Source organism: Bos javanicus, chromosome 22, assembly GCF_032452875.1.
Source record: "Bos javanicus breed banteng chromosome 22, ARS-OSU_banteng_1.0, whole genome shotgun sequence".
NCBI lineage: Eukaryota > Metazoa > Chordata > Mammalia > Artiodactyla > Bovidae > Bos > Bos javanicus.
Window position 1 is genome coordinate 11627847 of NC_083889.1, and position 16831 is coordinate 11644677.

General features: G+C 46.9%; 1 protein-coding gene across 3 annotated transcripts; it reads left to right on the forward strand.

Annotated features, from left to right (window-relative positions):
* Positions 1 to 1049: 1049 nt before the first annotated feature.
* Positions 1050 to 5452, forward strand: MYD88 (MYD88 innate immune signal transduction adaptor). Of its 3 annotated transcripts, none has more exons than XM_061395936.1 (5): positions 1050 to 1602; positions 2481 to 2615; positions 2951 to 3112; positions 3302 to 3393; positions 3663 to 5452. In XM_061395936.1, the coding sequence occupies exons 1-5, from the start codon at positions 1275 to 1277 to the stop codon at positions 3681 to 3683; spliced, it is 738 nt and encodes a 245-aa protein (XP_061251920.1). In that variant the 5' UTR covers positions 1050 to 1274; the 3' UTR covers positions 3684 to 5452. The 3 variants fall into 3 exon arrangements, with proteins under 3 accessions (XP_061251920.1, XP_061251921.1, XP_061251919.1); XM_061395937.1 differs by having other exon boundaries at positions 1053 to 1602; positions 2951 to 3140; positions 3351 to 3393; XM_061395935.1 differs by having other exon boundaries at positions 1207 to 1602; positions 2951 to 3131.
* The last annotated feature ends 11379 nt before the right edge of the window (positions 5453 to 16831 follow it).

Here is a 16831-nt window from a genome sequence, read left to right on the forward strand (position 1 = left end):
TCAAGAGGCAGGTCAGGTGGTCTGATATTCCCATCTCTTGAAGAATTTTCCACAGTTTATTGTGATCCACACAGTCAAAGGCTTTGGCATAGTCAATAAAGCAGAAATAGATGTTTTTCTGGAACTCTTTTGCTTTTTCGATGATCCAGCAGATGTTGGCAATTTGATCTCTGGTTCCTCTGCCTTTTCTAAAACCAGCTTGAACATCTGGAAGTTCATGGTTCACGTATTGCTGAAGCCTGGCTTGGAGAATTTTGAACATGACTTTACTAGCGTGTGAGATGAGTGCAATTGTGCAGTAGTTTGAGCATTCTTTGGGATTGCCTTTCATACACACATTTTTTAAAAACAAATTTTACAGTCAATTTGGGATTAGTGCCCACCTACCCCACTAGGTTGGGGTATCCACCAAGGCAGGGAAAGACTTTGTATCCGGGGTGCTTGAAATATACTTGACATTTAATAGGTGATCAATAAATACCTATTGAATGAGTGAATGAACCAAAGCTCTCCAGGTCCTGAGCTGTCCCCTGCCCCCTAAAGAGCGAAGCCAGGTGCCCACTTGACTCCCAGTGTCAGTGTTTCCCCCTAGACCCCAGAGGGTAGTACTGGGATTCTCTCAGACACCTAAGGCTGGGGTGTCCTGTTACCCTCAAACACGCAGGGAGCGGTTGTGCTCCCCACTTTTGAAGGGCATGGCCGTGGCATGCCTCTGGCGCCACAAGGCAGTATGCCCTTTCCCTCCTCCATGTCGGAGTGTACAGCCAGGGAGTCCCCAAAGTCCTACGGGCAGGAGTGCTCCCCCAAATTGCGGGGGGTGGGGGGAGGCAGAACCGAGGCCTGTCCCTGTGCCCCCTCCCCGTGATCCTCGAGCGCAGCACCACCTGAATCCCTCAGATCCCCAGTGGAAAGAAGGTAACTCCCCCACTTCCCAAAGATTAAGTCCCGTCTTTCCTGTAAACGCGGAAGTAAAGTCATCGTCCCACCGCCGCGCCAGACTCTAGTGGACTGATGGGTGGAGCTCAGAACACCTCAAAAGGCGGATTCCGGATCCCCACATCCCCAGCCCCCCGCCCCGAGATCTCGAAGGCAGTGATGGGGGGCCCCCCGCCTCCGCACATCTACTGGGGCTCCAGATTGTAGGGCAGGGCGGTGCTTCTCGGAAAGAGAGACCGGCGGGGCGGGACCAGGTGGGCGGGGCGGCCGAAGGGGAAGGAGGAAGCACAGGCCCACGACGCGACTCGACTGCGCGGCGGCTCCCGCGGCAGCCCGCCATGGCTGAAGGAGTACCCCGCGCGGGGTCCGCGCTCCCCGCGGCTTCCATGTCCTCCCTGCCCCTGGCAGCGCTCAACGTACGAGTGCGGCGCCGCCTGTCGCTCTTCCTAAACGTGCGGGCGCCGGTGGCGGCCGACTGGACGGTGCTGGCGGAGGCGATGGACTTCGAGTACTTGGAGATCCAGCAGCTGGAGAAGTACGCCGACCCCACGAGCAGGCTCCTGGACGACTGGCAGCGACGTCCGGGAGCCTCAGTGGGCCGCCTGCTCGAGCTGCTCGCCAAGCTCGGCCGCGACGACGTGCTGATGGAACTGGGACCCAGCATCGGTGAGGAAGCCCCCTTTCCGGCCTCACATCCGATGTGGGAGCGGGAGATGAAGGACCTGACCTTCACTGGTCCCTCCTCGGAGAGACCCATCGCTCCTCGGAGGCGGCGGGGTGGCGTGGTACTTTGCGGGTAGCAAGGGAGACATTGGAGACAGCCCGCAGAGGAGAAACCGTGCAAGACTAGTTCCCTCTTTCAATACCGGGGATGACAGGGGCTGGAGAAAGGAGGCGAAGGCCCGGAAAGGCGCAAGGAAACCGCTAAGGCCAAAGCTTTCACATAGGACCAGGAGTCAGAATCCGGGTCCTCTGTTGGGGTGCTAGGGACTGCTTCAAGTAAAACAATAAGCAGGGAAGGGGCTGAAAGCTGACAGTCTTGGAAATCTCAGGTCCCTAGAAAATGCACCCCTTCCTGCCACTTTCTGACGCACAATATACTTGCACAGGTGTGGGGACAGTGGCCCACAGACAGGCATACCGTGTTTGGTTGGGGTGCTGCCCTTGCTGCATATAAACACCAGGTCTCCTGAGCGCTTCTTTCATGCTCTGCTCGCATCAGCAGTGGATCCTAGAGGAGACCTTGGGTTTAATTCTCAGGAGCCTTAAGAGGCAGGGGTGGGGGGAGGAAAGGGGCAGAGGCACAAGCCTGACCCTGATGGCTTCTCTCATAGCCAGAACACCACTGATATCCTTTTAGGATGGCCAGAGCCAGGTGGGAGCTCTCCTTTTCAGAGCTGTTGAACTGTGGATGGCACCAGTGGGCTGGAGAAGCCCTGGGGCACAACACAGCCAGGAAGATGGGGCCGGGGCTGGATCCTGACTGTGGGTAAAGGCATGGGGTACCCTTGGGGAGCTGGCCACACCTTGTCTCTTCCCTACAGAGGAGGACTGCCAAAAGTATATTCTGAAGCAGCAGCAGGAGGCATCTGAGAAGCCTTTACAGGTGGACTCTATAGACAGCAGCATAACTCGGATAAATGACATGGCAGGCATCACCATTCGCGACGACCCCCTAGGTAAGGGCCCAGTCCTGCCCCTCTGGGCCATAGGACATTGTGGTGTTAAGAGCATGAGTGTTGGAAGCAGATGGGTTGTGCTTGGGCAAGTCACTTAATCTCTCTGAGCTTCAGTTTCCTAAGAAACGGGAATAATAATAGTCCAACCTCTAGTTTCGCATATGAGAAGTGATGCGTCTAGCTCACGGCTACTAGGGCTTGTCTCGGGTGGAGAGGAGGTACGTATTCGATTGGGTAGGATCCAGGACCAGGGTCGCTTAGGCTGGGGGCACCTGGCTGGGCTCATCCCCAGCCTTCCTGGAGGGCTCTGACCATCCCATTGTGCTCGCACCCAGGGCAAAAGCCCGAGTGTTTTGATGCCTTCATCTGCTACTGCCCCAGCGATATTGAGTTTGTCCACGAGATGATCCGGCAGCTGGAACAGACAAACTATCGGCTGAAGTTGTGCGTGTCTGACCGTGACGTCCTGCCTGGCACCTGTGTCTGGTCCATCGCCAGTGAACTCATTGAGAAGAGGTTGGCTACGTGGCCGCAGGGCAAGTGGGTGGGTGTGCAAAGCCCTGCCAGGGATCCCCATGCTGGGGTCCTCCTGGCCGGCCCCTGTCTAGCCTGGCACAGTGGGATCCTCCCAAGGCTGTCCCCTGGTGGGTCACCACGGTGCCTGTAGCCTGCCCACTCTCCCCTAGGTGCCGTCGGATGGTGGTGGTGGTCTCTGACGAATACCTGCAAAGCAAGGAATGTGATTTCCAGACTAAGTTTGCACTCAGCCTCTCTCCAGGTGAGCTCAGCCCTGCCCTGCCACAGAGCAGTGGGCAGGGCCTCGAGATGCCAGCCATCCCTCCTTAAGGGCCATGAATGTAGCATCAGGGAACTCAGGCAGGTCTCTACACACCTAAGTGTGTGTGCATAGGAGTGCCTTTTGTGTGGGTGAATAGGCACCAGGGGTTCTTATTGGGAAAGGGCTATTGTTAACCCCTGACTGGAGGACTGGTCCAGCCCCGTGATGGCAGAGAGCCTGGAGCAAGCTCTGCCCCCTCTGGCTTGCAGGTGCCCATCAGAAGCGACTGATCCCCATCAAGTACAAGCCAATGAAGAAAGAGTTCCCCAGCATCCTGCGCTTCATCACTGTCTGTGACTACACCAACCCCTGCACCCAGAACTGGTTCTGGACTCGCCTCGCCAAGGCCCTGTCCATGCCCTGAACTGCCCAAGCCCCTGGGAGTGCGTGCCTCTGTGTGCCTGTACATCTCCTTCTACCCCTGCTTCCACCCGCAGTTGTAGGGGGATCTTTGCTCCGCTGGCCTCTCGATCGCTGGACATGCCTGCTCCATGGACACAGCTGCAGCCATGGTCCATATCTGGACAGCACCTCTCATGTCCTGCATAGAACACGTGGCACGCCCGCTTGCTGAGTTATCAGCCAGGATGGTGGAAACCACAGGGGGCTGGGACTAAGCAGAAGACCAGAAGAGCCAGCTCTGACCCCTCCATCCGTCTTGGGCCTCAGTTTCTCTGCCTGAGAACTAAGCGGGGTGGGGAGAACAGGCAGTCGCTGTGTTTGAATCATTGTGGGAAACGGTGAAGCACTGTTTTGAGTCTCCTGGTTGAGAGCCATCTGGCCGCTGCTGGGACCAGGGCGCTGCTGTGCAGCTGCCTCCACAGTGCTTCGGGGCCCCACACCTCACACCCCACTTCCCCCTGCACCAGGGGACAGAGGGCGAAGCAGGCTGCACTGAGCCTGATCCCCCACGGGCGCACCTCTCATCTGCCTTTTTGACTCCTCCCAGCCTCTGCTCACCTTCAGCGTGGTAAGTCCCCAAGAGTCTGGCCTGCGCTCCTGGGGCTGCCTTTCACTTCCACCTGTCGAGGGCCTGTGGTTCTCTCAGCTCTGCCCTGCACGATACAGGAGCCCGACTTCTGGCCTCTCCATCAAGTTTGGTTTCCGGGGCTAGGTCATCATGGTGGTGTGGGCAGGAAGTCTTTCTTTCTGGGGCCCACTCACAGAGAGAACTTTCCCACCAGTCTTCTGTTGCGTAACTGCCTTACCACGTTGTTTGCTGGAACTAGTTTACAGGGACCACATAAGAGCCTCCTGCCCCGAAGCTTGTGGGCACATGGACACATACAAGCTCACACGCCGAGACACAGGGACACATACACTGGCACCCTCACTCACAGACATACAGGCATCTTCATGCACACATTTCCCTGGGCACAGCTCCCAGAAACAGCTGGTGGGATAGTCCCACCCCAAGGGGATCCTAACTCTGGACAACATGGGACCCTCTTGTCTTCTTTTTCTGTTTTCCTTTTTCACTGGGACCAGATTCTGGAAAGGACCCACTGTACCAGCATTTACACCTTCAGTGAAGCGCAGAGCAAGGAAAAGAGCTGTTGAACTCACACAACAGGTTAGCTGCGACAGCTGTTTTTCTCTCCTTGGGAGAGTTGTATGTTCTTTTCTCTTCACCTCTCCTTCAAGGAGGAATGGTCATGGTCTTAGGTCTCTGTCCCAGGATGGAGCCCAGGACCCTCAATCTAAAAGCAAGTGTATGTCTTCTCTGCTGTGCCTTCAGTGAGGGCTGGGGGCAAAGCACCTTCCCTCGGGGTCTCAGGAGGGTCAGAGGCCCCACTCTGCCTGATTCTCATGGAGCACTTAGCTACCAGGTGCCTATCCCCTTTGATACTGGGGAATATTTTACAACAATTTCAAAAAGGTATCTTTCAAACCTGTTTCTATCCATTGTGAGAAGGTCAAAGAGAGCTGAGAAAGGCCTCTGTTTGTAATTGCCCCCTTCTGTATCCTAGGTTTATAATAAAGAGTCTCTACTTTGGGAGCAGCAGTTTTCATTTCTGTCTGGAAAGAGTATGGAAGCAGTAACCTAGGATAAGGCTCTGCTGGGTGTGAAAAACTGGCCCCTTGGGGAGGTTGAAGTGGGTCTGGCAGGGGCTTCCTGAAGGCTGGGGCTCCACCACAGGCCTCACCAGGGCTGCAGACAAAGTTAGAAACAGCAGCTCAGCTCCCGACGCTGGGGACACTGCTTTCCTCTGCCAAGCCGGGTCTGCCGGGCAATCAGCCACATGCTGGGTGGGACAGGGCTGCTCTTCCAGGCTCCAAGAAGAGTTTGGATAAGATCCCCATTCTAGATCACAGATCCCTGGAGAACTCAGTTGTTAAGAATGGCCATCCTGGGGCATGTCTTTGTTAATCCTAAAGGAGTTGATCTGTTTTTAAATAGAATGCACTACGTTTTTACTGTTCCCTTGACAAAAATTGGAAAATACAAAGGAAGAAAAACCACCCATAATCCTAATCCCGGAGACGAGTCTGGTGATCTTTTAGAGTGCCCAGAGATTATCAGCGACCTCTGTTACCATGTCCTGGCTCCTGAGCCTTGTGGATGCTGGAGGCATCCCAGCCCTGCCCCTAGCACTCCTGGAAAACCCCCTGTGTTCAGAGCAGCCCCGAGGCCAGACCTTCCTCTCTAGTGGCCCCTTGGGAACACAGCCTCAGTGTGGTCCCAGCAGGGCCCCTGGGATCTGCCTAGTACCCCCAGGGCTGTGGGCGGGGACAATCTTTGGGTCTGCTCCTGGTCATGGTGAGGGGTTTCTGGGTAACACGTTACATCATAGGAAAAGCCCCCGTTCTCTCAGGTCATGATGGTGACCCGAACGTGCTCACCTCACTCCCGTCTGATCCTCACACCCCTCCACCTTCCTCCAGTGCCCACCTCCCCACAGGCAGGTTCCCAGATACTAAGAAAGCTTCCTCTTCCCACTTTTGGTTTAGTCCTCTAAGAAATTTTGACAGAGCAATCCTCTTTTTTCAAGAGAAACTTCACTGCCGCAATTATCCAAGGCAAGTTTTGGAGGGCAGCAGAAGAGATTAAATACAAGATTACAAATCTACATGACAACGGACCTGGATTCCAACAGAATCAAGAGCGAGAGAAAGAGACGGAGAGGGATCTCCTCCAGACTGGACAATAAACTATACCGATACGGTGTGACTTTGTTCAATCCTAGTTCAAACACATTAATTATAAAGAGATGTTCTGGAGGACTTCCCAGAGGCTGAGACTCCATACTCCCAATGCAGGGAGCCCCAGGTTTGATTCCTGGTCAGGGAACTGTTAATAGATCCCACATGCCACACATCATTATCTCACATGATGCAACTAAAAAAGATCCTGCGAACCGCACCAAGACCTGGCACAGCAGCCAAATAAATAAATACTTAAAAAAAAATGTTTTGGGGTGATAGAGGACAATATATAGAATATATGAGAACTCTTAACAACAAAAAAACAACCCAATTAAAACATGAGCACACCATCCCTGGTGGTGCAGTGGTTGGGAGTCCACCTGCCGATGAAGGGGGACATAGGTTCGAGCCCTGGTCTGGGAAGATCCCTCATGCCACAAGGCAGCTAGGCCTGTGCGCCACAGCTACCGAGCCTGCATGCCCGAGTCCACGAGCTGTAACTACTGAAGCCTGGGCGCCTAGAGCTTCCACTCTGCAACAAGAGAAGCCACCGCAGTGAGAAGCCCGAGCACTGCTGCTAGAGAGGAGCCCCTGCTCCCTGCAACTGGGGAATAGCCTACGCACAGCAACGAAGACTCAGCACAGCCAAAAATGAATTTTAAAAAATAGTTTAAAAAGCTGCAACAAAACTATCACGTTTAAAAAAAAAAGAAAATGACCAGGGGTCTTGAATAGACATCTCTCCAAAGAAGATACACAAGTGACTAAGAAAATACATGAAAAGATGCTATCATTAGGGAAATGCAATTCAAAACCACAATGAAATACCATTTCATTCCCATTAGGATGGCTACTATCAAAAAACTCAGAAAATAACAAGTGTTGATGAGGATGTAGAGAAATTAGAACCTTTGTGCAGTGTTGGCAGGAATGTAAAATGGTACAGTTGCTGTGGTATGCCAATTTCCAAAAAAATTAGAAATACCATATGATTCAGCAATTCCACTTCTGTGTATAAACCCCAATGAATGGAAAGCAGGGTGCTAATATCAGAGACATGTGTACACCCAAATTCATAGGAGCATTATTCACAACAGCTAAAATGAGTAAGCAAGTCAGGTATCCCCTGACAGATGAGTAAACAAAAGGTGTTATATACATATAACAGAATAGTATTCATCCTTAAAAGGAATGACATTCTGACACATGCTGCAATATGAGGACATTATGCTAAGTGAAATGAGCCAGTTGCAAAAAGACAAATGCTATATAATTCCACCTATATAAGGTATCTAGACCAGCCAAGTTCTTAGAGACAGAAAATAGAATGGTGGTTTCCAGGGCCTGTGGGAAGGAGAGAATGAAGGGTTGTTGTTTAAAGAATGGTAAAACAATACATACACACATAAAACAGAATCACCTCACTATACTTGAAACTAATACAACATTGTAAATTAACTTTACTTCAATTTTCTTAAAAGGCAATTTCAAATATTATTTGAAAAAAAGAGTTGTTTAATGGGTACAGAGTTTCAATTTTGCACAATGAAGTGTTCTGGAGATGGTTGTACAAATATATGACAACCTCCCCCCCCGCCAAAAAAAACCCAACATACTGAACAGTATACTTAAAAATTGGTTACTATGGTAAATTTTATGTTATAGATATTTTATCACTAAAAAAAGAGACAACTGGGGAAATCTGGGTATTAGATGATGCTGAAGAATTATCACTATTTGTTTCAGATGTGATATAGCATTGTGGTTACATAAAGGAAATGAACACTTTGTTAAAGACTAATTCTGAAGCACATTGTTATGAAATGGGTAATGTCTTAGATTCGCCTTTAAATAATTAAGAGAGAAAAAATAACAAAGGCTATATGAAGCAAATGTGACTAATAGCAGTTATTAAACTGGAGGAGCATTTCTTCTCTCTGCTCATGTGTCTAAAATTTTTCATAATTAAAAAATGTTTTAAGTTAAAAAGTACAAGCATTGCTGCTACTCCGCTTGCACAAAAGTCTCTCTTCCTGTATCTCCCTAAGGTGGGTATTTCAAAATCATTCATTAGGAATGACGGAAACATAAAAGAAAATAATTGTTTCCTGCCTCGTTGGGAAAGTGGAGGAAAAGTTTGATAATATATTCCCAGACATCTGAAAATCTCATCTTGGATAGTTGGCTTTTTAAAAATTACTAATTTTGAGTCTTACTAGAAATATACTGAAAATATTTTCTTCAACTCAAAAATATTTTTCCTTAAGTTAAAAGAGATTCTCAGGAACTCCATGACATTTGAGACAGAAGGACCAGATTACTGATCCTGTAAGAAGGGAGACGCAACGTGGCTGCTCAGCAGTCGCCCTGCAAGCCTTGCTCTGTAGCAAAGGGGACAATGTCTCCAGCCTGGGAGGCACGGATAGATTTCTTGCCCTCAAGACACCAGAAGCAGCCTTTGTAGGCTTCTGGCTGACAGGGAATTCTGAGTGGTTGGGCCAGGAACTGGCAAGTGGTAGAAAACTGGAGAATGCCTGTTCAAACCAGGCTGGAAGGATCCCAAATTCCAGAGGGTGAACTCAGAATCACAGAGTAGACCACAGGCAGAGCCACTGAGCCGGTAGGGAGGTGCGGGAGGAGGGAGTCACCATCATTTCAGGTGAACATTGTCCCCACCGTCTGCTGTTCGCCAGGTGAGACAGAAGAGATGGTCCATAAGTCCTTGGGGACTCCTGGTACCGGGGAAGTACCAGATATGGAATAAACACACCTCTCCCCAGGCCCTCTACAAAGTACAGCTTAACCGGCCCTGGGAGATATAGATAGATAACTAGAAAGAAAGTGGAAGTGTTAGTTACTCAGTCAAGTCCAGCTCTTTGCAACTCCATGGACTATAGCCCGCCAGGCTCCTCTGTCCACATGGAATTCTCCAGGCAAGAATACTGGAGTGGGTTGCCATTTTTTCCCCTAAGATAGAGATATATAAATAAATAAAGACTTCAAAGGACAGAGAGGAAGATAAACAGGCTAGTGGTCTTGGGACTCAGAGAAAGACATGGCAATGATTCCCAGGTTTTTCTTTTTGTTTCGAATATCTCAGACTGAGCACTGGAGAAGCTAGTAACCTACAAACATGGGTACAGACAAAGAAAAAAAAAAAAAAAGTCCTGCTCTTTCTAGCCAGGAAGGGGCAGCCTAATAAGAAAGAATACTTTAAGACAATCTACTCCAGCCTAACCACAGGAACACTGTGCAGGTAATACTACCCACACCCTGCCAGCCCAGGCACACCAGGAGCCTGGGCCCCACTCCTGTCTGCAGGGAGCTGTCAGGAGGTCTAGCAGTCAGGGCTGTCATCACCACCAGCAGCAATGGCCTCCTCCGCTGTCGGTGCAAGCCATCAGGCAGCAGTTAGCAAGGCATCCTGCCCCCCACCGGGGTGGCCTACTCACAGGCTTAGTGGACAGCCTGAACTCCTGCACTAGCCCAGCAGTAATTAGGCACCAACTCCACCTCCCCACGGGCTTCCCAGGTGGCTCAGTGCTAACAAGATCACCTGCCAAGGCAGGAGACTTGGGTTCAGTTCCTGGGTTGGGAAGATCCCCTGGAGAAGGAAATGGCAACCCACTCCAATATTCTTGCCTGGAGAATCCCATGGACAGAGGAGCCTGGCGGGCTACAGATCACAGGGTTGCACAGAGTAAGACACAACTGAGAGATTAAGCACACACGTGTACCTCCCTACTTCCTAGGCCGGCAACAGAGGCTGAGCTGGGAACCCGAACTTTGACCTCTTTCTGACAGCATCGGTGTGGTGACAGAGTGAGCCTGCTAAAACAGAAGATTCTTTTTTTTCTCTCTGAGATACTGATTTTAATTTTGGGGGTAAGTAAACAGAAGTGGAATTGCTGCATTTTGCTTTTAATTTTTTTTTGTAGCTATATTCTGCTATTATTTTATTTTTTTGTATTGGTTTTGCCATACATTGACATGAATCAGCCACAGGTATACATGTGTTCCCCATCATGAACCCCCCTCCCACTTCCCTCCCCATCCCATCCCTCTGGGTCATCCCAGTGCACCAGCCCCGAACACCCAGTATCATGCATTGAACCTGGACTGGCGATTCGTTTCACATGTGATAATTTACATGTTTCAATGCCATTCTCCCAAATCATCCCACCCTTGCCCTCTCCCACAGAGTCCAAAAGACTGTTCTATACATCTGTGTCTCTTTTGCTGTCTCGCATACAGGGTTATCGTTACCATCTTTCTAAATTCCATATATATGCGTTAGTATACTGTATTGGTGTTTTTCTTTCTGGCTTACTTCACTCTGTATAATAGGCTCCAGTTTCATCTGCCTCATTAGAACTGATTCAAATGTATGTAGCACTGTTCATAATAGCCAGGACATGGAAGCAACCTAGATGTCCATCAGCAGATGAATGGATAAGAAAGCTATGGTACATATACACAATGGAGTATTACTCAGCCATTAAAAACAGAAGATTTAAATATCTATCCAGAGTCTCATAATACTCTACATGTCCAGGACTGAAAGTCACTCTTTATACTGAGAACCAGGAAAATCTCAACTTAAGCAAGAAAGGATAACCAACAGTTGTTAACCCCAAGATGACACAGATGTTAAAATTATCTGACAATGATTTTTAAGCAGCCAGTGTAAAAATGCTTCAGTAAGGTATTACAGATGTACTTCAAACAAATGAAAAGCATCTCAGCAAAGAAACAAAACAGATTAAGAACTAAATTGAAATTTTAAAACTGAAAAAAAACCCACTGAAATAAAAATCTTACTAGATGAGTTCCATAATAAAATGAACTATGGCTCAGCATGAACTGTTTCATGTTGAGGTTTGACAGAAAACAACAAAATTCTGTAAAGGAATTATCCTTCAATTAAAAAATAAATAAATTTTAAAAAAGAATAATAGAAATCACCTAATCTGAACAAGAGATGACAGAAAAAAATTCACATTCCCAGGAATCTGTGGAACTGTAAGAAAATATCTAGTATTTATGTTCTTTGGGGTCTCAAAAGTAGAGGAGGAAGAAAGTGGAGCTTAAAAAAATACTCAAATAAATATGGCTAAAATTTTACAAATATGGCAAAGACATAAACATATAGATTCAAGAAGGTTATAAAATCCCAAATAGGATAACCCAAAGAAATCCATGTCAAGATACACATAGTTAAACTTCTGAAAACTAAAGACAAAGAAAAGATCTTGAAAGTAGCTAGAGAAATGACAACTTCCCTATGATGAAAAAAAAAAATTGAATGAGGTCAAATTTCCTATCAGAAACCAAGGAAGTCAGGGGAAGTGGCACAAGATTTTCCGAGTGCTGAAAGAAAAGAACTGTCAACTCAAAATCCCATATGCAGAGAAAATCAGAAATGAAGAGGAAATTAAGACATGCTGAGATGAAGAAAAACTGCGAGAATGTGTCATCAGCAGTTGTACTCTTAAAAAATAGCTAACAGAAGTTTATGAAGCAAAAAATAAATGATCGGAAAAGGAATCTTGGACTACCAAGAAGGAAGAACAAAAGAGTAAAAATATTTTAATACAATGTTTTCCATTTCCTCTTCAGCTTTCTAAATCGTATCTGATGGTTTAAGCAAAAGGTTAGTAGTTGTGTGCAGGGCAGATTACAGAAGGTGATAAGCACTGCGGTAATCTCTATTTCGAGTATTTACATCTGCTCAAACCTGGGAGGAGGGACTCTGTGGTCCCTTCTGTTTCCTCTTTCCTAAAAAGATCAAAGCGCATGAGGTCCGGTCCAGCATCCTCTATCTTGAGTACTCACATATCATCCGATGTGATTCTCAATCTTTTATTTTTTTTTTCCTTTTTTGTCACTCTGCATGGTATGTGGAACCTCCCCAACCAGGGATGAAATCCATGCCCTCTGCAGTGGAAGCGCAAAGTCTTAACCATGGACCACCATGGAAGACCTCAATTTGTATACAGAAAATATTTGAGACAGTTATAAACTGGGGCGAGTAAAGGGGCTTAAAGAAGGGTTCCTATCCCTCACTGAAACTGGTCAGGTCAACACAAGCAGAACCGAGCTAAGTTATGTATATACAGTGCCACACCTAAATATCTACACAAAGAGAGACGCTCCAAAAACTATCAATAAATCAAAATGAAATGGAAATGAATGAGATGGAGAACTGATTAGTGGTTCTCAGGAGTCAGGGGTAGTTGCAGGGGAAGGGGATGGGTGTGCTATAAAGAAGTAGCAGAGGGTGGTTTTAAGGTCTTGTAATAGTTCTATGTCTTGATTGTGGTGGTGGTTACACAGACCTGCACATAGTAAAAATGGCAAAGTTCTGCACATACACACATTATACCAATGTCTAGTTCCTGGTTTTGACACTGTACTCTAGTTACATAAGATGTATTCACTGGGGGAAATTGTGTGAAGGGTTCAGAAACTTCTCTGTGCTATTCTTGCAACTTCCTGTGAGTCTATAATTATCTTGATAAAAAACTTTAAAAATTTTAACATAAAAATGAAGTAAAAAAAACAAAAGCTCCCGGGTGCTTATGCAATGCCTAAAGCTTAACTTTCCATCTTGTCCCCCCTCCCAGTTTTATGAAGATATGACTGACATACAGCACTATGTAAGTTTAAGGTGCACAATCTGACCTGCTTATATTTTGTGAAATGATTACCACAGTAACTTTAGTTAACATCCATCATTTTGTATAGATCAAAAGAGGAATGTTTTTCTCTTTGTGATGAGAACTCTTAGCATACACTCTCTTTTAACTTTTCCGTATATCACACATCACTGTTAACTACAGTCATCATGCTATATATTATAACCCCAATAGCTATTTATCTTATAACTGGAAGCCTGTTCATTCTAACCACTTTAATTCCCCCTCCCCTCAACATTCACCTCTAGTAACCACAAATCTGATCTCTCTGAGTCTGGTTTTTGTTTGTTTAGATTCCACATATAATTGAGATCATAAATTGTCTTTTTCTGTCTGACTTATTTCCCTTAGCATAATGCCCTCAAGGTCCATTCATGTTGTCCCAAATGGCAGAATTTCCTTCTTTTTTAATGCATGACAGTGTTAGTCACTCAGTTGTATCTGACTCGTTGCAACCCCCTGTAGCCCACCAGGCTCCTCTGTCCCTGGAATTCTCCAGGCAAGAATACTGGAGTGGGTAGCCATCCCCTTCTCCAGGGGATCTTCCCAATCCAGGGATCAAAACCAGATCTCCTGCATTGCAGGCAGATTCTTTACCGTCTGAGCCACCACAGATGAAGCATGTGTATACACACACACACACACACACACCACACATAAACACACTCATATAGCCATTGATGGACACTTAGGTTGTTCCCACATCTTGGTTATTGCAAATAATGTTGCTATAAGCATGGGGGTGCAGGTATCTCTCTGACAGAGTGTTTTCATTTGCTTTGGACATATACCCAGAAGTGGAACTGCTGGACCATATGGCAGTTCTATTTTAATCTTTTGCGGAACCTCCATACTGTTCTCCGTAGTGGCTGTACCAGTTTACTTTTCTGGCATTGCACAAGTTTTCTTTTTCCACATCCTCTTCAGCATCTAGCTGCCATCCTGCTTTTTCAAAAGAACTATTTTAAATATAAAAATGATCACTGGAAACATATATTCATGCATATGTAAAAATCTGTGCATTTTCAATCAGCATTCTATGTTGAGAAAATGAACCAAATTTTGTTTTTGAGGACCTGCTTATTATCTTGGTCCAGGTCAAAAGCAGAATATAAACAGAAACTACCCAGGGCTCTTGCCTCAAGGAACGTAAAGCCCAGGCAATGAATCAAGACAAAAATGCAGGAAAACCCAAATAACTCAAGAATTAGACCACACAGCCTTCCATAGCATGTATGCTGATTTGTGCCAAAGGCAATGTGTCCTGTAAGACCTGAAGACAGGCCTCTATAAGAGGCAGATAACCTTGAAGTTGGCTTTGAAAGGCGGCGAAACTGGTGGAGTAGAGACCTGGCAGCGGAGGAGATTCAAGCAGTAAGGGAATGATACAAATGGGAAAAGTGAGGGGCACATCTAGGGGCGAGCAGACAGATAGGTGAGATCCCTCCAGGCTCAGTACAGAGGCCCTGAAATGCAGGCTGCAACAGGGTACCTGTGTCTGGGCAGGAAAGGACTGGTGAACCCAGAGGGTAGAGAAGATTAGCTTAGTGGCTCCAGCGCAGGATAGATTTGAGAAACTGATAAGCATGCTGAAAATTTCTGCTTTACGCAAGTGCACAAACAAGATTGAGAAAAGAAGTAACTGCTGGCTACAGGAGAGATTCTGGGATCCTCAGAATTTCCTGTTTCCTCAGATCAAACCCTGCCTGGCCCATTCTAGTGTCCCGTGTCCTAAGCACTTATGCATCAGTTGAGTCTGTGAATTCCTAACCCTGAGGTCACGAGATCCTGAGGGTGCACCAAGTCCAAGGACCCATGAGGTTAACTCTCATGAGCTCTCTGCTTTATGAGGCTCTTCTGACTTGAGTATCATCAGTGAGAATGTTTTAAGGACCCCAACTTCATGTACTTTTGAGAATTACAGCCTTCAGGAGTTGGATAACGAACACAGTGTTATGCAACAGAACTAGGTGAACCACATATGTATTTTTATATTTTCTAGTAGCCATGCTAAAAAAGTAAAAAAGAAACAGGTGACATTAATTTTAACATTTTATTTAACCCAATCTATCTAAAATATCATTTCAACATGTAATCTGTATAAAGACTATTGATGACATTTTAGGTGGGTTTTTTTCTCATATTAAGTCTTTAAAATCCAGTGTGTATTTCACACTTAGAGCACATCTCAAATTAGACTAGCCGCATTTATAGTGCTCCTGAGAGGGCAATGGCACCCCACTCCAGTACTCTTGCCTGGAAGGTCCCATGGACAGAGGAGCCTGGAAGGCTGCAGTCCATGGGGTCGCTGAGGGTCGGACATGACTGAGCAACTTCACTTTCACTTTTCACTTTCATGCATTGGAGAAGGAAATGGCGGCCCACTCCAGCGTTCTTGCCTGGAGAATCCCAGGGACGGGGAGCCTGGTGGGCTGCCGTCTGTGGGGTCGCACAGAGTCGGACACGACTGAAGCGACTTAGCAGCAGCAGCATTTATAGCACTCAACAGCTACGTGGGGACAGTGGCTACCCCATCAGACAGTGCAGCTGTAGAATCTTGCCACTTAAACTGTGGTCCCTGGACTGGCAGCATCATACCATCTGCTAGAAATAAGGAATCTCAGGCCCCACTGCAGGCCTAATTCATAAAATTCTACAGGTGACTCATAGGTACATCTGGGAAGAGAGATATAGGGTACTCAGTGTTTTCACTACCTAACATCAACATTGCTTCTCTTCATTCAGGCTCCATGCCGTGCTTTTGCTTCGTGATTTTCAACACCATTTCCAGACACAGATCTAAACCAAGCAACACCTCTCCTTGATGCTGAGCATCACAATGGGTTCAGGCATGCCAAATGTTTCAACCAGATTCAATGAGATCCAGTGAATTCTTTGATAAATCCCACTGCCCTTGAATGAAAAAGGTAAGTTTTAGAGCCATCGTGGAGCATGATGGGAGATCCTGCCTTTATATGAAGCCTGTGAATGGAGGGAAAAAACTGATGGCCTCATTTGAACCCCTGCTCTAAGTCTTACAGCTTGACTTTTCAGATATGTTGTTGTTGTTCAGTCACTAAGTCGTGTCCGACTCTTTTGTAAGCCCATGGACTACAGCATGCCAGGCTCCTCTGCCCTTCACAATCTCCTGGAGTTTGCTTAAATATGAGTCCGTTGAGTCAGTGATGTTATCTAACCATCTCATCCTCTGCCGCCCACTTCTCCTTATGCCTTCAATCTTTCCCAGCATCAGTGTCTTTTCCAATGAGTCGGCTCTTCAAATCAGGTAGCCAAAGTATTGGAGCTTGAGCATCAGTCCTTCCAGTGAATATTCAGGATTTATCTCCTTTAGCATTGACTGGCTTGATCTTCTTGCAGTTCTATGAGCCAGTAAATTGTTTGTTTAAACTAGTTTGGGTTATGTTCTAGATAGTTATTATCTGTTTTCTCCTCCCCTTGTTCTCTGCAAGGCTCTGTGTCCCTGGATACTGATCTTCAAGAATTATATCAATAGGCTCCCCTTACCTTCTGGG